Source organism: Sinocyclocheilus rhinocerous, unplaced genomic scaffold (assembly GCF_001515625.1).
Source record: "Sinocyclocheilus rhinocerous isolate Xijiao unplaced genomic scaffold, SAMN03320098_v1.1 scaffold68, whole genome shotgun sequence".
Lineage (NCBI taxonomy): Eukaryota > Metazoa > Chordata > Actinopteri > Cypriniformes > Cyprinidae > Sinocyclocheilus > Sinocyclocheilus rhinocerous.
In genome coordinates this window covers 366645-393866 of record NW_015666487.1, presented here as the reverse complement: position 1 = coordinate 393866, position 27222 = coordinate 366645, and the positions used below count along the sequence as shown (strand labels likewise).

Genomic DNA, 27222 nt, shown 5'->3' with positions numbered 1-27222 from the left:
ACAGCTTAATAGCCAAATTTAATGCAAATAATTCAGCCACAGAGAGACATTCAGCTGAGAGAAGACGAGATTTCACAGCTACTTCACCGCCTACATACTCTGTTGACAAAATCATGACAAAGTGACTGCAGATTGACTGGTATCCCCCACCCCCAATGTAAATGCAACATAATCCTTTTTTGTATTAAAATATTTAAGACATGATAAACAAAAATTCGCCTTTTTCATTACTAATACACTTCAAGTAAAATTCCTTCTTATATACAATAAAAAATACGAGTATATTTCCAGTTAATTTACAATGTTTGCTGTACAAATTAGCAAAGTATAACTAGGCTATGTATAGGTATAATATAACATTATATTATAAATATATATTATATTATATTTTTATATTGGTAAATCACTGCAATATTTGCGTGGATATGGCCATTTGTGCTTTAATAACCCATTTACACTAAAATGTCACACCTCAGCCTTTTGCATTCCAGCGAGGAAATCTGACTTCTCGCGGGATCCTCCCGATGAAATATCGCGGAGGCAAATCTAAGAAAGGTGGAGACTTCGGGATAACTTCCTGCACAGTACTCTCAAGAATCATACCTCATACTTAAACGACAGGCCAACGTCAAAACCAAGTCGAATGGATTAGTAACGCAAATAAACTCGCTAACAAGCACTTCATCAACACGATTCCACGCACAAGTAGGATTTAACGCTAGCATCCAGCCTGCTAGCTAACATCAGCTACCAGGACGGCAGATTGTACACATCAGATCAAGACGGTCTCGTAGCGAAGGACAGTATGGGTGAGTTCAACGCGCTTCTTATGGATCAGTTATAGTGTCACTTCGCGTTTCCGTTTCCAATGAAACGGCGCGAGCGAGTTACTTTAGCATCGTTTTAAAAGAAGAAACTGTATCCAAGTGGAAAAAAGAAAAAAAAACAAAACTTGCGATCAGATGAATATTTGACTAGGCGCCAGTGTCGCAAACTGGCTCGGCTTGTCCAAACCAGTAAATTCCAGGCGTTTACGTCAAGATTAATGACTCCCTGCTCTGCCACTACAGTATTATTGTTTACCTTTCGGATGTAAGTGGCTTTGACGTTGTTGGATTGTTTTTAACACAGTTTGTACTAGTTGCTGTGGCTCAGTTCCAAAGAAGCCCCTTTAAAGGTATACTCAGTTATTTTTGCTGATGAATAAAAAAAATATATTTAAAGAAATAAACCGCACGTTTGGCACGTCTTATTACAATGATATGCACTGAAATAAGATGGAGAGTCCAAACCATGTCAGTTTTCTAGAAAAAGTCGTTTTATTTAACAGGAAGCGGGTCGCCCCCTTATGGGCGCCGTCATGTTTACATCACATGACACGCTGTGCGATGACCCGATTTAATAATATTATTAATAACAACAATAATAGTGTCAATAGTGTCAAAAAACTATAGTAAGATGAATAAGAGCCAGGCTAAAGACTAACAAAAACTTACTGAGTGCACCTTTTAGTGCTTTTACCGCAGCTTTAATAAGAAGCACCTCCCTTGCAAGAAGTTAGGCAGGTATTAGGTAAACAAATATTAAAGTGGAAAACGTTAGGTTAGTACCAGTTTTGCTCTGTCATGCTCTACTGCACGACTCTGCTGGTTTGAATAAAGTGCAAATGTTAGAAGTTGTCTACAAATCCTGTTTTGGGTTAGCTTCATTTCCATATTTACTCCTCTCGATTTCAGGTTGTTGACACTTATTGAACTTACTGTATTTGTATTAGCAGTTATTTTTATTATACTACTGGAATTAGTAAGGGAGTCAGAGTTGTGTTTGTTTTATTGGCTAAGTTTTATGTCAGGTGAGCAACCCATTAGCTCATGCTTGTATTGTTAGTAGCCAAAAGCAAATTGCACATTCAGAAGTAGGCTACATTTTTTATGATTGGTTAATATGGCTTTTAGCAAAACTCTTTTAGATCTTTTCTCTTAGATCTTTTTTGTCATCCATGTGATTATCCGAATGATGGGCCTTAATTGTATAACACCGTAGGGCAGAGTTTTTAATCTCAAACACAACCTCCTTAAGATACATACTAGAGTGGAAGATGTGTTAGAACATGTCCCTTTTACATTCTCAATCTCTTTTTGTTGAGAACATAAGCACTGAGACTCAAAGGAAAAAGTATGGGTTTTTACTTTTAGATACATGTTACATGGGGCATAATAGTCATTTGTTTTCCCAGCTGTAGGTTAGAGTAAATGTGTGGCGTGGGCTGCCGGCCGGCTGGCAGACAGGTTGCTTTCGTGGCCTTGAGTGCCTCCCCCCTCTGGTCAGTAATTCATCATGTTGTCACAGAGTTATGTAAGCGCTGGATTGGAAATTGAACCCATCAGGAAGTATGGAGAGTAATAAGTGTACTTTGCACAGGTGTGAGTGGACATTGCTTGGTCATGTCGGGTCTTGACTGCAAACAAAATCAGTACAGGCAAAGTGACAATAGGTGAACATTTCTCACTGATCTCAGGTTTCAATGGGATCTTTTAACACTGATCTGTTTTCCTCATATGTGGGAATCTGCTCTACAGATGGCCTTGTCGTGTTGTTTAACAACTAAAGGGTGGCCTAATAACGGTCAGTTGATTAGTAGTGCACTTCTTAGTAATCTTAGCAAAGATTACATGTTTCTTAATGCAATGGATTTTAATAGACATCAACTACATTATTTTTGCCAGCCGGAGCCTCACTCTTACAGACCCCAAACTTTTCAATGGCATTGTACATAATTAAGAACATTTCTAAATCAAAATCGTTTCATTTTGAGTTCACCGAAGAACCGTTAGGATTGATTAAGTGAATGATTGAGTCTAATTTGAACTGATAACATCACATTTGGTTCAAGCACTCATGTGGTGAAGGAAATATTATTACAGTGCTCCATTATGATGTTCCTTCCACATCAGTGAAAGAATGCAGACGGTGAAGACCTATTAATAATAATAACCGATGCATGAAAATAATTTTGTTTCTGTATTTTTATAGAAAACAAAAATAGAACCAGTTCTGAATAAGCTTTCTCCTTTCAATGTCTCTTGACATCACGCAAAGGGCTGAAAATATGTGAGGAATCTCAGCAGCCTCTCCCAACATGCTAACTACTGCACTACTAGTTATTTTGCCAAGTGATTTTGAAGAAAGGACTCTGGTTGACCTCTGAAGTATGTGTAATAATCTTTTGTTTGATTGTGTTTGACTGACGTGCTTAAGAATCCCAGATTTTCTCTGTGGTCTCAAACTTTTGACCTCACAGTATTTTTTTTTTTTTTAACCAAACAAAAATGCTTTGCTTGGAGAAACCCAAAACGATGCAGCTTCATGTATGACTTTAAGGAGGAGCAGGCTAGCTCCCAAATGGATCCTTTAAAAAAAAAATAATAATAATAACTTTTTGTTCAAAATCTTGAAAGCTGTCGCTATTTTTCACACTAGTCAAAAGGTCTTCAAATTTGTTTATTTCATATTTGCATGTTGGAAAAAAACCCTCTTTCTTGAAGTGCTGCAGGAACTTCCATTCTGGTTGGTCCAAGTTCTTCTTTCTGTGTAAATTCCAAATCTTTAAATAAGGACCAGTTTGTTTACTGTGTGTGTGTTTGTGTCAACCAGGGTCTTGATTAGCTCAGTCCAAACTGCTTGAGGGCATTATGAGGTTAAATTGAAATGAAGTTTCCCATATTAGTTGCTCTATTTCCTCCAAGCTCCAGTCGCATATTGATTGTATGTGTGTTTTTTTTGTTTTTGTTTAGTGTAGTAATTTTATTTTATTAAATCATTGACCCATTTAACGTCTGACCTCTCTCTCTGATTCATGGCACACACGACTCGCCTGGATTGCACTTCTACTGTGAACATATGCTCTGAATAATTTTGTCTGTGGAATTTTGAGGTTGTCAGCACATTGTTTTAAAAAATAGAACCACTTTATGCAAGTTTAGTTTACGTTCAGAATCAAGGACGTTTTCAGCTAGAATTTAATCTGGAGTCATTATTCTGTCACTAATTAGTCTTGCATAAACAGACTTTTGACTATAGGCAGAAAATCTGAGCCAAGAGCCACCCATTTGTTCTGACATGAATGTTAAGTAATCAACCCTTTTTTATGCATTTTAATTATTGTTTATTTTATACATAGGTCAGGTACAAAAATGTTGTATGGAAAACATTTTTTGAAAATCTTGCAAATGTCAAACTCAACCCAAGGCAGGGACTGACTTTTTAGCACTGTAGACAACATTTTTTTTCTGTAGTAAGGTACAGATAAATGTAGTTGTATTGTTTTCACATTTTTTATGTAACATACATCAATAAAACTGCAGTAAGGTAGCAATGTTCAGTGGTCAGAAGTCTATGAGAGGTTGTATAGACAACACAGAATAAATTAATATTATATTGCAAACTTCTGCCAACTCTTGCCATTTCTGTGTGCAATATGTATCAGATGGTTTGTGGGCATGCCATCTGAAGATTTGACAAAGCTCTAACCTATGCTGGCAGTCAAATGTTTTGGATTGGTATGATTTCAATGTTTTTAAAAGAAGCTTTGATGCTCACTAAGACTGCTTGTATTTTAATAAAGATAAGAGTACAAACAATGATATCATGAAATATTATTACAATTTAAAATAGCTGTTTTCTGTGTTAATACATTGTGTAAAATGTATGCAAAATGCAAGCTGAATTTTCAGCAGCCATTACCCCAGTTTCCATCCTTCAGGAATCAATCTAATATGCTGATTTGGTGCTTAGGAAACATTTCTTCTTATCAATGTTGAACACAGTTCTGCTGCTGAATATTCTTATAATTTTTTTATTCATATTTTTTATAAATAAAATGTCCCCAAAAAATAGCATTTATTTGAAATTGAATATTTTGTAATCATTTAAAATCTTTACTGTCACTTGATCAATTGAATGCATCCTTTGTTAAAAAAAGTAATAATTTCTTTAAAAAACCTTTAGACATCATATCATCCCTAGCACTTGTTGCTATATAGATGTTGTGTTAAATGACCTAAAGATTTAATGATCAAAGTCGTCATAATTTGCATTGTCTGACTGTAGTTTAAAGGAATAGTTCACTCAAAAATGAAATATTATTTGAAAAAAAGTAATTAATAATGAAAGAATATTATTTGCTCATGTTGTTTCAAACCCATATGCATCTATTTTTATTTTTATTTTTATTTTCATGTTACACAAAACAAATATAAGAAAAATCAATGTGAAGATTCTTGGGAAAAATAAATATTAATCATTTCCATTAATGGGTGAACTGTTTGAGTAACAGAACTGTATACATTGAAAGCATTCTAGCGCTTGTGCGTTTCTCAGCTCTTTGATCCATCTATGAGCCATTTCTAAAATTTAGAATAAACAAGGGGCTGTTTACTTCAGCTCCAACTGTGGAAATTAGTTTGAGAGGTAATTTCAAAGATTGTATTGCTTGCTTGTTGGATAAAACTTAAACAGTCCTTATTAAAACCTCGTTTCTTGGACTCAAGGCCTAAATTATTTCCTACTCCATTCAGTCTTTTGTGTTATTTCACTGACCCGGTATATTCCTGTAGTTATTCACAAGCTGGCAACTGTAAATAGCGTTTTAAGTAAAGCTTTAAGAGATTTTGGCAATCAGAATGCAGAGAAGTAAATTACCTAATATGTTTTCCTTTCTAAATGGCTGCAGAGCGAATAAGAGCGAATGAAAGCAGAGTCGCAGGCTCTGGATCTGCTCCTGACACTCACGCCAAGTCGGCCAACTATGTCATTATGACAATTTCTGCAAAGCTCTGCTCTAGATCAGGATGCCTCGGCAGGCGAAAACAGAGAGGCTAAGTCAGCATGAAACATTGGATACATGAGCTACACGAAGAAGCCATATTGTTGTTTTACTAGACACTTTCAGTTTCCAAAAATCCTGACCTCAGTTATTCTCCGCATTTCTGTCATATTTGTACTGACCGGTGTTTTCTATGCAATAAGAACACAGCATACAAAATAAAAAATATACTTTCTATGTACTCAATGATGTGATAAAGCCTTTTGAGTGAGTTAATTTGGAAGTTCATCTTAATTTGGAAGGTCTTCTTCCCCCTCCCCCCTTCCTTTTATGGTTGAAAACATGGTCAAGGCTAAATTAAAAGCAAAACCAACTAACCACAATTTGTGGTGGTTTGACATTTTACGTAACTTTGTCTTCTGCAAACTGCACCAACAAGAACAGGAAGAGACAATGACTGTGAGGCCACCAGCCTTCACACAGTGTTAAAAACAGAAAGGGGCCACAGATTTCCATCCAAGACGAGAGATGACGGCACATGGTTTGGCGTTTGCTCAAAAAGGCTTGGGTCGTGTACTTGGTTATCTATTGTTTAAAATTTACTTCCCAGAGAGCTGTAAGATGCTTGACTTGTGAGACCCATCCCTTATGAGATGCTCTAGTCAAGTGTATCTGTGTAAGATGCAAGCGAAGTATGAAATTTGAGTAATTTCACTTTTCTGTATAGTTTTTTTCCCCAAAGGGATTCGGTAAAAAATGGAAAACTGTTCCATCATATTGTGATTTTTGATTATTCACACACTGCTAGGGCTTTCCCTATCCTGGTAACATTATTAGGGTCCAATGTCAGGACCGAATAGGTAGTTCCAGAAGTTTTACTAGATTTATTTGACCTTTTTAGGAAAAACAGAAATTCCCATTGAAATCAGTAACACTTTATTTTAAGGACCTATTCTTAGTATTAACTTAATTGTTTATAAGCATGCATATTACTAGAATATTGACTGTTTATCAGTACTTGCAAAGCATATATTTAGGGGTGGGCGATATACACAATTAACTGGTAGAAATTTGTCAACCTATAGAAATTTTGGACTATTGCCTCTCTCGCGGTTACATGCTTGTGTGACATTGCTGTGCTCTGTAGTCACGAAAACAAATCGTTTGCACACGTGTTTAAGCATTGCAGTTTAAAAACAAGTGATTTTAAGCCGTTCAAATGCAATCAGCAGCAAAAGCAAGCTCATTTCACTATATGTGTGCGCTGTCTGTTTCTTAATGCTGTCAGTGAGGCACGTGCATGTGAAGACGGTGCTCATAAAGCATGGGAGTATTGAAAAGCATTATTTTTTATGTTTTGTATGCCTTGAATGGTTAAATACACACACTTGTATGGATGCAACAATACCATTTTTTCAGATCCGATCCGGTCCAGAAAATTCTGAGTATCGGCCAATTCCGATCCAGCGCAGTTTTTTTTTTAAATCAGTGTAGAATTTCTATACTTCTGTGTGTTGGCCTGACCGTCACTCTTTTGTGTGTTAAACACAACCTACTAAATATAGACAACTTCATTTTAATGAAAAATAACAATTGAAAAAATATATAATAATCTATGACAAAAATACTATTATAAACTAGGTTAGTGTATAATTTAGCAGCACATTTATTCTAGAAACATCATGAGTGCACAATTTTATAAAACCTAAACATAGTGAAATAACATTATTTAGTGGGGAACAAATAAAAGTAATAAGTGTAGGACTAAATCTGGTCAAATGTTACACATTGCTCTCTGTATTGTTGTAAAATACATTAATGAAAGCAAGTAAATGTATTTATATATAAATAAAAACTATAAAATTAAAAGACATTTCTTTTAAATGTATAGCACAGTAATGAAGGCAGCAACATATGATAGATAGAGGAGTCCTATCTATCATATGTTGCTGCCTCCATTACTGAACATTAGAAGATGATTAATAGTCGTATAGGACAGAACAAGAAACGCTTAAATCTCAGTTATTGTGCGCTCTTGGAGAGAGTTTCATCGTCTTGACTGTCGTAACCAAACGCGACACGCAGTTTGAATGCTGAATGGAGGATGACAGACAGCCGCAGCGGAGAGAAGAGTTTACTAAATTGAATTTAATGACTTCGTCTGTACCTCATAATTATTCGTCTGTACCTCACACTGAACTATGGAACAGCTTCAGAACACTTGGACTTTGACTTTATGGTGCTTTATACTGTGTTTGTACTTTCGTGGGGCTTAACAATAACACAGAATAGTATAAGCACAATATCGGATTTGGAGCGGGTCGTCTGACCGATACCCGATCCGGCAGAAAATGCCAGTATCGGAGCCGATACCGATCCTGAGTATCGGATCGATGCATCCCTACTTGTATGTGTCAAAATGCCCGTCTTTGCAAGTATCCTCGTAAACACAGTACTTTAGGTCTTATGTGAAATCAAACAGCTGAGAAAGAACACACATGTGTCACAGAATATTGGATCTGGGCCGCTCTTAAAGTGACGGCAGTCTAAAATTCCTGCTGTCTGTCATGCATGTTAATCAAACTACAAAAGAGAGAAAATCTCTCGCTGCTCTTGAATAAATTATTTTTGTAACTTTAATGAGAAGAAATATATATATTTAATTACACAATGAAGAATATGCAGTGTTTTTATTAAGGCTGCCCCCTAATAGTCGACTAACCGTTAGTCGACCAGAAGAGGCTTGGTCAACCAAATGTTATTAGTCGCTTAGTCGCAGGAAAAAAAACACTAGTTTATCAACAAATTATTAAAATGTTAATGCAGCCTTCTTACTGTTTTTCCCCAACACATTCATAATCATTACTTCTGCTGGTGTGCTGTGGCAAGCTTTATGTGTGCGCTTGAGTGCGTATTAGGCAATTAGATTAGATCACTTATGTAGGCAATTAAAGGCTCATTATTATGATTTAAATGGTTTATTAATAAACGTGGGATTAGTCGACTAATGCTTCAAATGAATAACTGCTAGTCGACCAGAAAAATCTTAAGTTTTGTCTTCAGTGAGCTTTTTTTTAAAATTTAGGCTAGTATTCGTTTTTTTGTGATATTGACACTGATGACAAGAATTATGACATTTCTAGGGTATCAAACATTTTGATAGCATAAAGACTATATTTAAAGCTAAAATAAATATTGTGATATATATTGTTACTGTGAAATAAAATTACTCGTATCATGATATATGATCTTGGTGATATTGCCCACCGCTACATATATTATAGGGTTAGTTCACCCAAAAATGAAAATTAGGCCATAAATTACTCACCCTCAAGGCATCCTAGGTGTATATGACTTTCTTCTTTCAGACGAATCCAGTTGGAGTTATATTAAAAATTGTCTTTGATCTTTCAAGCTGTTTAATGGCACTCAGTGGGTGTTGCAGTGCTTCAGTCCAAAAGAAGTGAAATAAAAAGCGCCCATCCATTAAAAAATAAAGTGTCTCACACGGCTCCGGGGGGTATACAAAGGCCTCCTGTAGCAAATCGATGCGTTTTTGTAAGAAAAATAACCATATTTAAAATGTAATAATCAATTTAATCTAGCTTGCGCTCACTGTTGTACACGGAAGCAGCTCCGGGCGGATATTTTAGATCCCATGCCTAAACTTAACTATCTTACTAACTATTAATAAGCAGCTAATTAGGTGGTTATTGTGGCAAAAGTCATAGCTAATAGTTAGGCTAATTAATATTGAGTATTGGTCCCAAAAATAAAGTTTATCCTGTTCAGAGTTCTGGTTAGGGTAGCAGCCATACAAACTAATAACAAGATTAAAATGTAACACATTAAACATGATATAGGCTACAAAAATCAATGTGATGTAGGGGTGTCACACTATGCAGCTATTTGCCACTTGTCATAAAACAGTCAATTTAAAGAAGAATGTGATTGGTAGCATTTATTTATTGTACTACGGGACCATTGAATGCTTTAGTCTGATTGGCTGACGAATGTTCTAAGGTGTGCAATTCTTTTCAGGGAAACGCACGGCAAATGTAGTTCTAGACAGGTCTTGACCGCATTACAGTTCCATATCACTTTTCCAAATTATTTCAGTTAGCCTATTTCAAAGTTCCTTACAGCCTAAAACAGCAAAATAACCAAAACCCACAATGACACTGGCCAAGCAAACAAATATAGTAAACAATAAGATAAAAAAAGTTTATGCCAAGTTTATTTTACTTGGCAGCCATATCACCCTTTAGCCCAAGACTGGTCGCCCACTGAAGCTAAGCAGGGTTGAGCCTGGTCAGTACCTGGATGGGAGACCTCCTGGGAAAACTAGGTTGCTGCTGGAAGAAGTGCTAGGATCCCCCCCTCACAATGTAAAGCGCTTTGAGTGCCTAGAAAAGCTCTATATAAATGTAATGAATTATTATTATTATTATCATTATTAAAAACGACAGATTATTTTAATTTTTTTGGCCAAACTTTTTTTTTATTATGTACAGAAAGCACATACTCTATTTCTCCCACTCTCTCTCCCTTACAGGCGCACATATAGAGTACAGACAGTTACACACGCTAGTGTTTTAAGGACAAAAAACGGACGAATGCCTTGAAATGTATCATCTGATCGATGTTTTGTACTTATTCAACATTTCTATAGATATGGTTATTGTGAATTATTCTGGCCACAATAATTGTGTAGTGAAAATTTGATATTGTGACAACCCTAATATATTGTATTATTATTCACTGCTGCAATGTGTACACCTTCCACTTTTTTCGCAGCAAGTAAATGTCTTCTTTGTCAAAACCATAACACAGATTCCTCATCATCAAGTTGGCCTAAACCCGTTTATTTTGCATCTCAAAATATGTTTGGCCATACAGGGAGGGAATTTTGTTTGATGATTACAACCGTTACATATTGTTTGTAGAAATACTTTTTACAGACATAACCAGACAAGGTAGGGATGAGATCCTGTCAAACACACTGACTTCTTCACTGTGTTTTCCATGAGAAGTCCCTGCTATCTCTGACATCGCTGTGTAAATAACCTTAGTCAACAGAAGTACTGTGTGCATATGCAGCTGATCACATTCCTCTCAGACTCATGCAACTCTCACAGCCAGATTTAGCGCTTTTCTTAAGGCGTTGTCTAACACGATACAATTTCCAAAGACTCTGGAAATGGTTGGGAGATGTTTGTGTCTGGGTGTCCGTGGTAATGATTAGGTAGCAGAGAAACACACATTGCTCAGACATTGTTGTTTTTGTTTGGCTGAAACTTGATGGACACCACTTTGCTTGGAAACGGTCATTCCAAAGCCCTTGAAAAAGTGCTCTAAGTGCTTTTGGCTGTTTAAATGACCATTGTTAGGCTTTGTCCTTGAAAACATACCTATATTTGATTAAAACATTGTTTATAGGCTGTGCTCTGCTGGCCCTTGGCCCAGTGATTTTGAAGTTATCGCTCAACAAAGAGGTCAAACAATAGTAGCTGTAAAGGGCAAGGTCGAGATTTCCACACGGTTCTTCTGTGGTCTTGGTGCGGAATGTTTATTCACTCTTTACAGGTCAGAACCAACTATATTAGCCAACATTTTAAATATTGGACTAGTCAAGTTCATGTTGATCTGATAGCTAGGGTTGGGTATCGAAAACCGGTTCCATTTTAGAACCGGGCCGAAACTGACTTCTTTCATATTTGTCGACCAATATGCAGAAAACTACGTCAGTATATCATCATAAACACAGCCGTTTTTGTCTTACGTGAACGTAAACAGATGAGAAAGAAAACACACATGTACAGTATTTTTAGATCTGCGTGCGTTCGGTGTTAAAGAGACAGCAGCCTAATAAATGCGCTGCCTGTCATTAATGTTAATCAAAGAACAAAAGAAAATCATTCACTGATCTTGACTGAATATATTTAATAACTTTAATTGATTAATCTATATTTTATTTATGAAAAGAAAACTATGCAGTGTTTTTAAACTTTTAATTACAGTTTCTGTACCTGAAATTTTGTTCAGTTGTATTTATTTATGATATTGCTAATTGATTTGTTTGTTCCTATCTTATTACTGACTGTTTACTTGTCTTTAACACTTTAATATTTGAAATTTATATTAATCTAGTTGTTTTTGCTGTAGTATTTTTTTTTTAAAGCATAGGCAAAATTTCTCTTGCAGTGTTCTGTAGGCTGCTGATTTTTGCTCGTGTTATTCAGCTGCAACAGAATGCTTTGTAAAAAGACAGAATAAATGTTTGACATCTAAATGTTTGACTTAATTTTTTTTTATATTGGATTTTTTATCTTATTGGAACTGAACTAGGAATCGATAAGAATCGGAATCATTAAGCAGAATCGGAATCGGAATCGATAAAATTCAAACGATACCCAACCCTACTGATAGCGCTTTAACGCCTGTGTTAAGTAAAAAATCTGGATACAATCGTTACGAAATTTTAATTCATTACAGTTAATCAGAAATCACACTATGTAAAACAAACAAAAAAACTGGTACAATCAGCACACCTTTAAAATTAATACCTATCACACATTACAAAAAAAAATTATAAAATTATAAAAATTTAAAAAATCTAGGCACTTGTTATAATAATATTATAGACATTTTTTGCCGAATACATAAATGTAAATACCCTTAGTCTTCCTTGTTTAGAAACTGACATAATGAAATACATAAAAAAATATTTAATTTTGGGTCTGTGCAACTGCTTTTAACAATGAAATATGAGGTAAAATTAGGGCTGGACGATATGGTGTAAATGTAGCCTTACAGCTACGGGGGCTGGGACGCATTCACACGAAATACTCACGTGTGAGCCACATCTCTGAGTGTGGCCCGTGACGCGGACCTACTGTGCAGACCTATCGGTGTATTAGGCTATAGTAAGATACCACGAGCAGACTGCTCCGTACGTTTTCGCATCGCTCTCGCGGATGTCAAACACTGATCGATCTGCGCCTCTCTGACGTTGATGAGATTAACCCCTTAGGTATCGAAATTTGGTACCGAACGACGAGACGTTTTTCGATACTCGATGGTATCGAAGCAATTCGGGCGGTGCCTAAAAAGTATCGAACTCGATACCCAGCCCTACTTGTATGATAACTTTTTTTTTTTTTTAATCCATATGTGTTTCACCTAAGAAAGACCCTAAAGTCATGTGGGTAAATGATGACAGAAGTTTTATTTTTGGGTGAACTATTCCTTTAAGGACCATCAATACATTTGAAATTGTATACAATATCAGTTTCAGTGTGTGTCAATGCAAACAGACCATTTGTTGTTGAGAGAAACCATTAATTTCTGCATTTGTTTTGCTTTATCAGTTTGTATTTGGTGTGAAAAAGCCTTGGTTGCATTTTACTCTACATCCTTGTTAAGTAATATTTGTGCCATTATGTCACAAACAACCTTTATCAGAGTCTTAATCACAGCATGACTTTCAATGACTGTCTGTTCTCCCCTTTGTAGTTGAGGTGGTGGTGGAGTTTGAGTATGAAGCTGCCCACGAAGATGAGTTGACCCTCAGACTTGGAGATGTGATCAGAAATGTGCGACGGATTGAGGAGGAGGGATGGATGGAGGGAGACCTCAACGGGAAACGAGGCCTTTTCCCAGACAACTTTGTAAAGGTAATTTCAAGAAATGCTTTTTTAAATGTTATTTAATATATTGGGTTTATGTAAGGAAACAAAGAAAGGTAAAAAGCCTTGTGGTTGGCCAAAACTGAGTGGCAACAGGAAGGACGTGGTTTTCTTTAGGTATGACATTACAAGTCCATGTGTCATTGCAGGTATTGCAGCTTCATCTTCAATTTGTGTACCTCTTAATTAGTGTTTTGAGTAGTTACTGAAGCAGCGTGTTGAAACCCACATTAAAGTCGATTGTAATGGCAAATCTTGTCAAAGGCAGGAAATTATTGCTTTCGTTTCCTTGCGGAGATCCTTTAGTAGGGTGTGAGGTAATCTTCCACTCCCTTAACTGAACTTTGATCCTGGAAAGATTTGATAGTCAGCACTCAGGTGGTTTCTGGAGAAGATCATGGAAACCGAGCAGGTAAGGAGCTTGTTTTAGTTTGTCTGTCTGTCAGTTCATATCTAAATAAGATCTTGGGCTTGTCGTGTCTGGAAAACATGTTACTGGAAATGTTTTGTCTTTAGTTGGTTTTCTGTTCATTTAGTTTCTCATAACATGGCACTGGATTTCATTGCCTGTTTCGCTGAATCACCAGACAGATCGCAGATAGCACAGGATTTAAAGGGCGCTTACTGGAAAAGCATAACCAGAAAATAATTTAGTAAAAAATGTTTTTACACTAACGGCACAATTTTATTGCGTTCTTAAAGTTCATTTTCTACAATTGTGCATTTAGAACATTGTGTTTTAAATAAAGATTACATTTTTTTATATGTATTTATTTTTAGACAGGAATAGTTTTTGAAGTGATTTAAGCCTGTGTTATACTTTCCGCATGAGCAATCCGGACGCGTACACGGACAGCGCGGACACGGACTACTTGTATTTATACTTCCGAAAGTATACGCTGATGGTCCGCTCCGCGGACGTGTTCCATACATGCGTAGTAGATCGGCTTGAACAATAAACAAACATGTGAACAAAGAATTGCCCATAGTTATTGCACATCTGGCTGTCTTTATATTGTTTTATCAATGGATTGTACAGGTTCGAGTAGCAACGGGCTTCTTCACACAGCCTGCGCATGCGCAGTAGCCTACTGACTACTTGTCCACGCGGTCACAAAAAATGGGAGGCACGCGGATGTCCGCGCAGAGCCTCCGCGCACACTCTCCGATGACGATTTTTACGTCACGCATACCGTAGCGGACCCTAGCGGACTCGCGGACGCGGAAAGTATAAGACAGGCTTTACTCTTTTTAACTGATTTGATGTACCGCTTTCAGTACACTAGTTTCATGTACAGATAATTTTGTATATTTATTTATTAATTATAATGATTAATTATTTAGATATTATAAGAAAACCAGGAGCTTTAAAAAGGTTGAGAAGGCTGACCTCAAATTAGTTACTGAGCAGGGAGTAACAAAAAGGAATTTCTTTGTCAGCATCTCAGACAGGAAGTTTGGAGCGGATGCAGCCTGTGGCATTCTCCATTCTGCACCGGAGCCTCCAGGAAACAAAGAGTGCTGCTCCACATGCCTTTCTCTCAAACCCAAACTCTGTCTGAGTCCGTCTAAACCCAGCTAAAAAGACTTCTGTAGAGTTTCTTTGGTAATACTGTGGCAATGCTAGAATAATGCTAGGGTACTTTGATGTATTACGTAGTACTGAATGTATTACATGGTGCTTACCATAGTATTAAAGGGTACTTAAAAGAATGTCATTTTATCAACCATAGTACATTTCCAAAAACAACATAGTATTATGCCCCAAAATCCATGGCAGTTCCTTGGGTAGTAGACTAAATAAAGCGGTTGGCATAGCAAATGAGGGTTAAGCAATTTAACTTTTTTTTTTTGTACTATTATTATTATTTTAATGTAATTGCATTTATGTATATTGTGCCAATAGGTTCACATAGTGAAAGAAACACTTTTTACATTTAATTGATTTAAAGTTGTTGACATTAAATGATTGCATAATTTATTTATAATTAATTTATTAAACATTTAATTCCCTGATTTGTAGAATGCAATTTCTTTCAAATTATTTATCATTTTAGGTTTTAGATTATGATTTCATGATGACTCCTACAGACACATTTCAGACAACTTTAAATCAGTTCGAAAGTTTGGGGCAAACACCCCATATGTTGATTATGCTGACATGTTTATTGGTAATTCATATGGAGAAATATATTATTTTAAAACCATTTTTTGAAGTTCTTTTAATTTAATTCCGCTTCATTACATTCTAAGTGCTACCTTAATTAAAATGCAAGAATTTAAAAGGTTTCTTAATTCAGTGCTGAATTAGACGCTAAATAGGTGTAATACACTGGCTCTACCAGCTCAGGATTCTTTATTCTTGTTCACAGTATGAAGTGCTATACTTCAGATCCTCTTAATATCCATACCAAATACAAATATCATTGAGAGAGAGATAAGCACAGAGCAAGTTTCAGCTGGATGAGCTGAGAACTTGCTTTTCGGGGCGTATGAGTACACGGCTGTCTGAAGTCGCTGGAGATCTTATCACTCCTTTGTTTCTCTTCTGTCTCTCTCTTCCTACCTTTTTCTGAATGTGTGAGGGAGGCTGTGGTGTTGCTGAATTTACATGTGTTTGGAAACCGTGAATGTAGGTGTTAAGTCAGTGGTTTCTGTAGAGTTTTACATGACGTGGGTGTGAAGAATGTAAATGTAAATGTAGAATGTAAACCTAACAAAGAATTCATGCATTCATGGTAAAATAAACCAAACCTACAGGTGCTGTTGGCCGTATGGATGTTGAATTCTCTCAGACATTTTCATTTATATTTAAACTGCCTTTAATTCAGATTTTTTATTTATTGTATTACTGAAAAAAAAATGTCTATTTATTTATCAGACAGGTTTTGCTAAATCATTTATACCATAGTATATATACTAGCAATGCTATGAGTGACAAAGAAACATGGCGTAACGTGTATATACAGAGACAAATTAATATGAGAGAAATGACTTAGAAGATATAATGTCTGTCAGGTTCCAAACAAACTGAGAAAATAATAAAAAATGATGAATTACCTTTCATTTGTGCAGCATTTTCTTTGCTGGAGTTTTCAAAAATACACAGTGTCTTATGATTATTTAATATATAAAGCATTTTCATTAGAATTTTCAGGGAAAATACCATGATACATGTTGTGTCCGTGGTATAAAATTACTTTTACCATGATGTGTGATTTGCCATACTGCTGTTATATGTGATGCTATATGTGATATTTGATTCTTTTTTTTGTGTGTGTGTGTGTGAATCAAGGAGGTGAAAAAAGATGAGCCAAAGTCCAAAGATGAGCCAAAGGAGGCTAAAGAAGTGAAGGAGGTGAAAGATGAGACTCCGATACAGCGGCGAGCATCAGGGAATGTGGCGAGCCTGGTGCAAAGGATCAGTACCTACGGCATCCCGGCAGGAGGAATTGGCTTACAACCTCGTTCTCAGCCCCGTGCCTCAAAAAAGAGTGCGTCTTTTTTCATTTCAAACTCTTTAACAACTTTTTACTCTTCTTTTTCTTAGAGATTTTGTTTTTAGAATGCCACACATAAAATGTCCCTTCTTCCTGACAGACCACATATCTGTCTCTGTGACAGCCCTGGACTCGATAACAGCAAAAAAATTGTCACGAATCTGCCCAAGCTTTTTAGCCATTGAGCAAAAGTAGCCAATCAGAAACACGTTCTACCTGTAAATCATTTAGCATGTTTGAGTTTGCTGACATGTCTTTGGATGAAGGCCATGTGGTCTATAGATTGTGGTGGTATAATTCAGTCTAGTGGACAATGACATTAGCATGATGGTTTACAGCATCTTTACTGTCGATTGGTTATTGGTGTATCATTGTGGACGTCTTTGTTGTCAAAATAATTTGTCACAGCAGGCTGAGATGATTTTTATATAGTTTACCATAATACAGCATATGGTAAGATCTTTCACCATTTTTTTTGTTTTTGTGTGTTTTTGTTGGAATCCGAGTTTAGCACAAAAATGTTTAGCCGATGGTGGCTTTGGCCAGTAGTGGGCAGCAGTTGCTTTCTTATCGGCTCATAAAGCCTGTTTTCATTTCCTCTGTCTTGAGTCTTGAGTGTACGACTGTCTCAGATTTTAGAGGAAGTCCACTTGATCCTCTCCAGCTGCATGGGAACATTGTCACAGAACACTCAACGATTGTGGTGCCGTCCTACCTTCAAGGTTTCTGCTAAACAAATCATCTAAAACAGTGATAACAGTGGAATGTAGTTGTGTTGATTCTCTTCCTCTGTGCTCCTGTGCAGGTTTATCACATTGTACCATTGAGGAAATAATGTATATTTTGTTTAGTTTCTGCTCAGTGCAGCGTACATTGCAAGCCAGCCATAGAGAGCCTTCTACTAAACTAAACAGTACTGTGGTGGTACAATGATACAGTAATAGAATTTGATGCCAATATTGTAGTATTTCAATATACAGTGATAATGAATTATTACTATATTCATGTACCATGGTATTAACTAAAAAATTCAAAAGTTTGGGTTCAGAAAGTTTTTTTTAAGAAAGTAATACTTTTATTCAGCAATAATTATTAAACTGATCAAAAGCTTTAAATTGATTAGCAATGAATTAATCGCAAGGGACAGTAAAGGCAATTATAATGTTATAAATATGTATTTTTTAAATAATTGCAGTTTTTTTTACTTGCTGTTCATCAAAGAATCCTGAAAAATGTCTAATGGTTTACACAAAAATTAAGCAGCACAACAACATAATAATTAAGAAAAGTTTCTTGAGCACCAAATGAGCATATTAGAATGATTTCTGGAGGATCATGTGGCACTGAAAACTGGAGTTATGGCTTCAGAAATTTCAGCTATGCCATACAGGAATAAATTACTTTTGAAAATGTTTTACACTATTACTGTTTTTACTGTATTTTTGATCAAATAATGCAGCCTTGATGAGACATATGAGACAAAATAATTTATACATTAAAAATTGTTTAAAAATAATTTATGTATATTTTTATCAGAATTATTTTAACGTGAAGTTCAAAAGAACAGCATTTATGACATAAAAGCCTTTTTTTTTTTTTTTACATTTTAAATGTTTACTGTCACTTTTAATCAATTTAATGCGTCAGCATTACGGAGTAAATGTAATATTTAAAAAAAAAATAAAATTCTTCCTGATCCCAAACTTTTCAACTGTAATGTACAAGCATTAGAATATTTAGTAGTGGCGAAGATTTCTCAGTTCAGTTTTTGGGTGACAGGTAACGTCTTAATTTGGCATGTAATATGGAGCAAACAGAGTAATCTGCCGTTTTCTTTTCTCCTTAAAGGGCATATGAATCATCTCAAGGACAGGGTGTGGCATCTGTGTGTGAGAGTGTATGTGTGCATACAAGTTTAATAAAGACTCTTCCTGATTGTGCTAGTCTTTACTCATTGAGCCCTCTTCAGGTAGCTGGAGGAAACGCTCCCCTTGCATACTGGCGTTATTGGCTGAGTGACGTGTCAGGCCAGATCCAGAGTGACTTGTTGTGTTTTCATTACAGAGCCCAAGAAGCGTCAGTGCAAAGTCCTGTTTGAATATGTGCCTCAGAATGAAGACGAGCTGGAACTGAAGATTGGAGATATCATTGACATCACTCAGGAGGTCAGTAGCTTCTGTCTTTTGCATTTAATGTAACTTGATGTTTTGAAATTGTGCTGAATATATTAGTTTTCTATTTATAGAAATCCACGCACAGCAAATGTTCTTTGATAGGCTTTTTGCATGCTGCAGTGTGAGATATGATGATAAAGTAGTTAGATGTTCCTTAAGTTTCATTTCTCGCGAAATGAGCAATTTCCTTGTCATTTTAGTTGCCCACTCAGATGTTTCTCATGAGCTAGTAATAAAAATGTAGTTTATTTATTTATTTTACATACTCTCTCTCAAACATTCTTTGTGACTTCATCCATAATGGTATGAAGATCAGTGGTTCTCCAACTGTGGTTTGTGTCAAAAAAAGGTCACAAGTCTGTTTTGATAGGGTTGCAGACAGGAAGGAAAACAACTATATAAAATGCAAATTAAACCATTCAAGTAATCATATAATTGTGAATAGTTAGTAAATGAATAAAATAAAATAAATGGGCATATATAGGCTGAATGCTTCATATATCATGTGTTGTTTGTCAAAGGCAGTGTTTCTGATCAAATTGTAATATTGTAGTGCAGATTATTCTAGCTTAGTAGATGCTAACCAGATAAATGGACATATACCAATATGGCCAACATGCTTGACATCTCCCTCATCTTAAAAAAAAAAATGAAATGAAAGACTACTTTAAGCCAGACTACATTTAATATGGCTCTTTTATGGCAATGATTTTTTTTTTTTTTTCTTTTGTTTCTGCCTATACAAAATTCAAGCAACATTAAAAATATTACATAATTTAATATATGTTTAAGTCTTTGCATTTTTTAGTAGTTTTGCTTCATGCTTTAAACAATTTTGCTATTGTGTTGGTTTGTCACTTGATGTCCAGTGTTAAATCTGCATCCTGAAGTGAAACCAGTTGAGACCCACTGTCTTTGAAAATGAGCGTTTGAATGGACAGTTCCTGTATTAGTGCTGACTGTGTTTTAGGTTGAGGAGGGCTGGTGGAGCGGAAGCATGAATGGGAAGTCTGGGCTCTTTCCTTCCAACTTCGTCAAAGAAATAGAATCAGCTGAAGAGACAGAGACCAGCGACGTAACAGATGAGCCAGGTACTGCTCAGCTTATCTCAGAGAGGGCATGTCCTTACACGAAAACACTCAACAGACACCTTTGTTGGTTTTTTGTACGTTTAAGGGTGTGTGTGCGGTGTTTTGGAGGTGTTAGATCTGCAGTTGACAACTTTTTGTTCATAATATTTATTTATTTATTTGAGGCATTAGGCCAACTGAAGCAGTCTTAAAAAGCAGACCAAGTGTACTGCACTGTTCAAAAGTTTGGGGTCAGTAAGATTAAAAAAAAAAACTTTTATTCAGCAATCATACATTAACTTAATCAAAACTGACTGTAAAATGTTAATAATTTTGTTTTCTTTATTAAATAAATGCTGTTCTTTTGAACTTTCTTTTCATCAAAGTATCCTGAAAAAAAATGTATCACGGTTTCCGTGAAAATATTAAAGGGATAGTTCACCCAAAAATGAAAATTCTGTCATTAATAGGGATGTAACGACGATTCGATTCACGATTTTGATTTCACGATTCGATTCACGGTTTTTTTTTTTAACAAAATGAGATTTAAGACAAATTATAAATTAAATGTGTCCTTTTATTATTGCTTGGACAAAATGCTGCATGTTTCTTTGTGAAATTGAAATAACACTATAATAATATACTAATATAGCACTTCCATATTATTGCTCTTTTGTTGGTTTTGATTGCTTCTATTGTCCTCATTAGTTAGTCGCTTTGGACAAAAGCGTCTGCTAAATGACAAAATTTAAATATAATGTAAATGTAAATAACAAAACTAAATTGAAATTTTAAAACAAGCCCCAAATCAAATAAATAAGTAGCACAAATAAAATAAATCTCTTCATATAAACAAAATAAGGCTTTGTCTGTGCTCTTTCCATTTAAAATTAGAGGCAACCACTGCATTTTAATCATGATCCAAACAAAGATGCTGCATACATGCAACATGAACAGTTTTTAATCTAAATTAGATTGTATGAAACAGCAGAGCTGAATGAGACGCAGATTCACTCTCTGCCAGCAGGTGGCGCTTAAAGCGTTTCCTTGGTTTCCGCTGTAAACAAAGCAGCGCTGCACTTACGAACTTTAATATGCATTATACAGAGGCAAGATGAAAAGAAAAAATACCATCTAAACTTTTCTAAAGAAAGTAATTTCCCCTCAGACATACATTCATATAAACTCCTACCCCTAATTGAATCGCTATTTGTTTAGCATATCAACCGATTTGAATCGTCACATATTTGAATAGATTTTCAACCGGCTCGCGGTTAATCGTTACATTCCTAGTAATTACTCACCCTCATATCGTTCTAAACCCGTAAGACCTCTGTTCATCTTCGGAACACAAATTAAGATATTTTTGATGAATTCTAATAGCTCTATATAATGCAACGTTGTTTTCGTTCAAATCAAAGCGTAAACAACATAGAAAACGTATCTGTGTGGTGCAGCTGACACAGAATAGCATACGCCGTTTGCGTTCAGTGGATATTCTCCAAAATGGCACCAGGGTGACGCAGAGGAGACGAATTGTTGAATAAAGTCGTTATTTTTGTTTTCTTTGCGTACAAAAAGTATTCTCGTAGCTTCGTAAAATTACAGTTTGAACCCCTGATGTCACATGGATGATTTTACCGATCTCCTTGCTACGTTTCTGGACGTTGATCGTGGTAATTACATTGCTGTCTATGGGAGGGTCAGAGAGCTCTCAGAATTCATCAAAAATATCTTAATTTGTGTTCAGAAGATGAACAAAGGTCTTACGGGTTTAGAACGACATGAGGGTGAGCTTTAAGCATCACAACTGTTTTCAACATTGATAATAATAAGAAATTATTTTTGAGCACCAAATCAACATACTTGACTGCTGAAAACTCAGTTTTGCCATCACAGGAATAAAAATATATTAAAAAACAGTTATTTTAAATTGTAATAATATTTCACAATATTACGGTTTTACTGCATTTTTGATCAAATGAAAGCAGTCTTGATGGGCATAAGAGACTTTCAAAAACATTTTTGCCAACCCCAAACTTCTGAACGTATAAATTAAGTAATAATGGCCCATATTGAATAAATATTTGGTGTACATTTGAAGAAATAGTTCACCCAAAAAATTTAAGTTCGAAATGAAAATTTTCATTATTTACTTACTGTCATGTTTCTCCAAATCCGTATGAATTTCTTTCTTCTGTGCAAACCGAAAAGGAGAAATTGTAAAGAAATGTACAGGTTGTTTTTTTTTAGCACAAGGTTTTCCAATTTAAAGTGTAAAGAAGCATTATAGCAAAATTAAAATTGAATACTGTATTCCAAGTTTTCTGAATTCATAAAAGCTTAGTGTGAGCAACAGACTGAACAGTCTGATTGAACAAATTATTCAGATTAGTAAGATCAGGCTCATAAGAACGATTCCTTCATGAATGGACATCGCTACTTCTGACATGAACTTTCATACAGGAGAGCTAGCGCAGATGTCAAGATTTTTAGTTCCAGCTTAAATTTTCATCTGTTCCTCACACAGATGTATTGTATGACTGTTGAAAACCTGGCATGCAGCGCACAACTTGCATGGATCACTTTTATGATAACTTTTATTGTACTTTTGTGTTTATGTGAATTCAAACTTCAAATTCAAATACACACGTGGTCAGAATTGTTGGTACCCTTGGTAAATATGATCAAAGAAGGCTGTGAAAATAAATCTGCATTGTTAATCCTTTTGATCTTTTATTTAAAAAAAAATCACAAATTTTATTTAAAAAATTCACAAAAATCTAACCTTTCATTGGAGAATAAGAATTTAAAATGGGGGGAAATGTCATTATGAAATAAATGTTTTTCTCTAGCACACATTGGACACAATTACTGGTACCCCTAGAAATTCTTATGAGTAAAATATATCTGAAATATATTTTAAATAAAATATATTTCATATAAAAAAAGAATAAAATATATGTTCTTTTTAAATAAAAGATCAAAAGGATTAACAATGCAGATTTATTTTCATAGCCTTCTTTGATCATATTTACCAAGGGTACCAACAATTCTGACCATGTGTGTATCAGTTATTTTAACAATGTTTATACAGTCTACTTTGCACATGACACATTACTTTTTTTTAATCAAAATTTTGTAAAGCTTGTTGTGGTGGTACTCATACAGAAGTGTGTGTTCACAGATAACAGAGATGGAGCGTCTAGCCCCACATCCCCTCACCAAGGCAATGGAGTCATGGCCCAACCGAAGAAGATCAAGGGCATCGGCTTTGGTGACATATTCAGAGAGGGCTCTGTAAAACTCAGAGTCTCTCAAAGATTACCATCTGACAATGAGGAAAAGAAAGAAAAAGTAAGTGTAGTTCTGCACATGACAATGTCTTATTTGCCTTCCTTAAAGTCTTTCCTTTGTCTATACTGCAGGACTAGTACCAATCCCAGAAAATGCAGTATACACTTCACGTTAAACAGAAATCTTTCAGTATTGTAGATGTCACAATCAAAAATAATGTGTGGCTGTAGTTATATATGCAAGATATTCTGGTATTTATGAAGTAGGAACTACCGCAAACCAATGTAGCACATAGTAGTGCCTTATAAAATTATATCATTGCCTTGGCATGTATGAAAATCAGTGCTGCCCATAGCCAAGAGCAATGGAGCGTTGAAGGGTAATTACATGTCTAACTGCTCTACAAGTTTTGCCAGTGATTGCTTGATTGCTCAAGATTTTACCGTATAGGCAGACAGTCTCAAGATGAGACCTTCCTTTTTAGGAAATATGTCTTTCTATTTTTGGACTTCATTATTTAGGGTGGCTGTTTTTGAAGCATTCTGGTATGGACTGCTTCTCTTGTTATCGTTTTTTCTCTGCACAGCTCAAACTGAGGGCAGAATATCCCTGTCTGTGCTTTTGCTACATCTGCAGACAGCTGGAAGGCATTGCACATTTTAGTTTCTAGACGTGTGCATTGTGTTTACGTTTCTAGAAGCTACAACTTTTTGTTTGCTCTTAGTTTTATAGGCAGCTGTTTGCAACTTCAGTTTCATTCTTAAAGACAGCTTCAAATCAAGATGAACCCTTTTACAACCATAATAAATTCCCCTGGTTGTGTGTGATTCATCAGTGCGCATTACTCTAGTGAAAGAAATGTCTCATCAGAACATAATAGTTTGCTTTGAAATTTTTGGTGATGTAACCCATACTCCGTTGGTAAGGAATCTAAGGATATAATACTATATAAATGAATGATATTCGAACTGGGTTACAATTTGAGGCAACATTTTTCTTTTACACAATGAAACACTAAGAATTAAATTTTTCATCGTACATAAGAAAAGTTTGTATATTTCTAGGTTGACTGTTGTCGTTAGCTTGCTCAATGGTTTTTCTGCTTTGCAATGATATTTAAAGGGGTCATATGATGCTATTTTAAAGATCATTATTTTGTGTATTTGGTGTAACAGAATATGTTGACATGCTTTAATGTTCAAAAAACACATTATTTTTCAAATACTGTACATTATTGTAGGTCTATATATATATATATATATATATATATATATATATATATATAAATGAATACATTTGTCTTTATATTTGGGGGTTCTTTTTCATTAAAACGTTTGGAAACCCCTAATATAGATATTATTAATAACAATAATTTCATAGCACATGATTAGTGGAGATGTAGCTTGGTTAAAATCATCCCCATCCTACATTTCTCCCTGAATTTTCTGTTTCACTTATTAGTACACTACCATTCAAAAAATATGGGATCGTTAGCATTTTTAAATGTTTTAAAAGAACTCCCTTTCACTCACCTAGGCTGCATTGATTTGCTCAAAAATACAGTAAAAGCAGTAAAATTGTGAAGTGTTATTGCAGTTTTTTATAAATGTCATTTATTTCAGCAGCCAATACTACAGTCTTCAGTATCACATGATCCTTTAGAAAGCATTCTTATATGCTGATTTGGTGTTCAAGAAGCATTCCTTTTTATGATCAATATTGAAAACAGTCAAAGGAGCAGCATTAAAATGGAAATATTTTGTGATATTATAAATCTTTACTGTCCGTTTTGGTTATTTTAATGCATGCTTGTTGAATAAAAGATAAAAACTGATCCCAAACTTTTAAATGTTAGTGTACATCATGTTATAGTTGTTAAATTTGCCACAAATGACCTTCCATGTTATGCTTTAAGTCATTTAGCTCTGTTTACAATATTAATGCATTTAACCAATACTTCCTTTCTCCCTTTTTGTCACATTTTGCATCCCATTATGTCATTCAGTTCAGTTGAATCGTCCACTACATCTCTTATCAAGAGCTCAAAGTTCATTTATAACATGTCATCATGTGATGTCAGATGATTTACTAAATAGTTATAGATTCTTAGTCTGTTTTGGATTAAAAAAAAAAAAAGTCTAAATGCGGCATTCGCTCCCATTGAATCTGTGCATATGTAAGAGTGGTGATTGTTTGCCCAGCGTTCCTTTCATCCAGGCATGGCTGACCTGTCTCAAAGTCTCTACCTTCCAGTGTGCAACTGCATGTGTTTGTGTGGCTGCCGTTTCAGTAAATCCATTTGTGATTCTGCTTCATTTTAGCCAATTCCATCATTACCATCAGCCACAAAACCCACCCCTTTGAGCACCCCTGAACCCCCTAAAGGAGAAAAAGAGGCAGAGAGCAAAGGAAAAGGTGAGTTCATGGGAAGGTTGACATAAAGCTGTATGTGATAACCAAAATAATGACGGGAGATTTATGGAAATGCACCAGACTGAATGGCTGATACTGACTGCCCTGATTATGACTGACTGACATTGTTTTTCTTCCTCTTGGTTATTACCTAAACCCAAATTATAGATGAGTATGTCTTTCTGTTAGTACTGAAAGTGTACTTGCACCTTGTGCTTTATTAGTTACACTCCACAACCTAAAGTTTTTAGTACAAAGTCAGTAGTAGCTACATAAGACAAATCAAGGTGTAGCATACATATATCGTCTTTTTTTCTTGTCTCTCTACAGTAAAAGAATATTGCAAGGCCAAATTCCCCTTTGAAGCAACTAACCAAGATGAGCTGGATTTAAAGGAGGGTGACATCATCCACATACTGAGCAAGGTATGGAACAGGGTGAGCAAATGTCTTCCTAACCACAGAGATCTCCAAATAAACAACACATATTCAGGAAGCATCCACAATAGGAACATTAAGCATGAAAGCTATTATTTAATAAGTTACATTATGTAATGTATAGTTATAAAAAAGAAAAAAGAAAATCTGCCAGATGACAAACATTGAACATCTGAAAACAAATAAAACATGTTTGTGTCTATTAAAATGTAGCAATGAATTTGTCCAAAGGTATTTTTTAAAATGATTAAATTACATAGGCCACGTTCACACAGCAGCAGAATACGGTTGTCAGTCCTCTATTTGAGTCCTTAATACGGTTACGTTCACACACAGTTTCGTTATTTACGGGTGTGACAACCGCATTCTGTAACCGAACACACACCTGTACATTTTCAGGATTCACAACCGCATTCTCGGAACACACGCGCTGTGTGAACGGAACAGGACTGGACAACTAGCTGTCTGTCACGGGGACATTCTAAAACGCTTAACGTGAAAAATGCTTAACTTGGCTTAACGTACGTAAACAACAACCAGGGAAACCCAAATTTTTGTCAAACCTTACTTGTAATAAACACTAACTACTGTCAAAAGAACGAGCCCTTACTCCACAGATGAATAATAACAAGTGAATAATATCACGTTAAGCGTTTTCTCCCCCATAGAAGTCCATTATAAGGAAACAGCTTAACGTGGTTAAACGTACCTTAACAACAACCAGTGAAAACCAAACTTCTGTCAAATTTTACTTATAATAAACACTTGCTGCTGTCAAAAGAACGAGCTCTTATTCAGCGTATAAAGTGAATAATATCAC

At 35.5% G+C, this 27222-nt stretch overlaps 1 protein-coding gene across 3 annotated transcripts in view; it reads left to right on the top strand.

Moving 5' to 3' along the window:
* The first annotated feature begins 525 nt into the window (after window positions 1-525).
* The window catches only part of LOC107732411 (CD2-associated protein-like), a 55276-nt gene continuing 28579 nt past the window's right edge, over window positions 526-27222 (top strand). For 2 of the 3 annotated variants that reach the window (XM_016543735.1, XM_016543734.1), the window contains exons 1-8: window positions 526-809; window positions 13340-13500; window positions 16808-17006; window positions 19077-19177; window positions 20157-20277; window positions 23444-23613; window positions 25875-25968; window positions 26296-26402. In XM_016543735.1, the coding sequence (XP_016399221.1) occupies window positions 806-809; window positions 13340-13500; window positions 16808-17006; window positions 19077-19177; window positions 20157-20277; window positions 23444-23613; window positions 25875-25968; window positions 26296-26402 (957 nt within the window). In that variant the 5' untranslated portion in view covers window positions 526-805. The remainder of the gene's footprint in view (window positions 810-13339; window positions 13501-16807; window positions 17007-19076; window positions 19178-20156; window positions 20278-23443; window positions 23614-25874; window positions 25969-26295; window positions 26403-27222) is intronic. The other variant, XM_016543736.1, reaches the window with a different exon arrangement.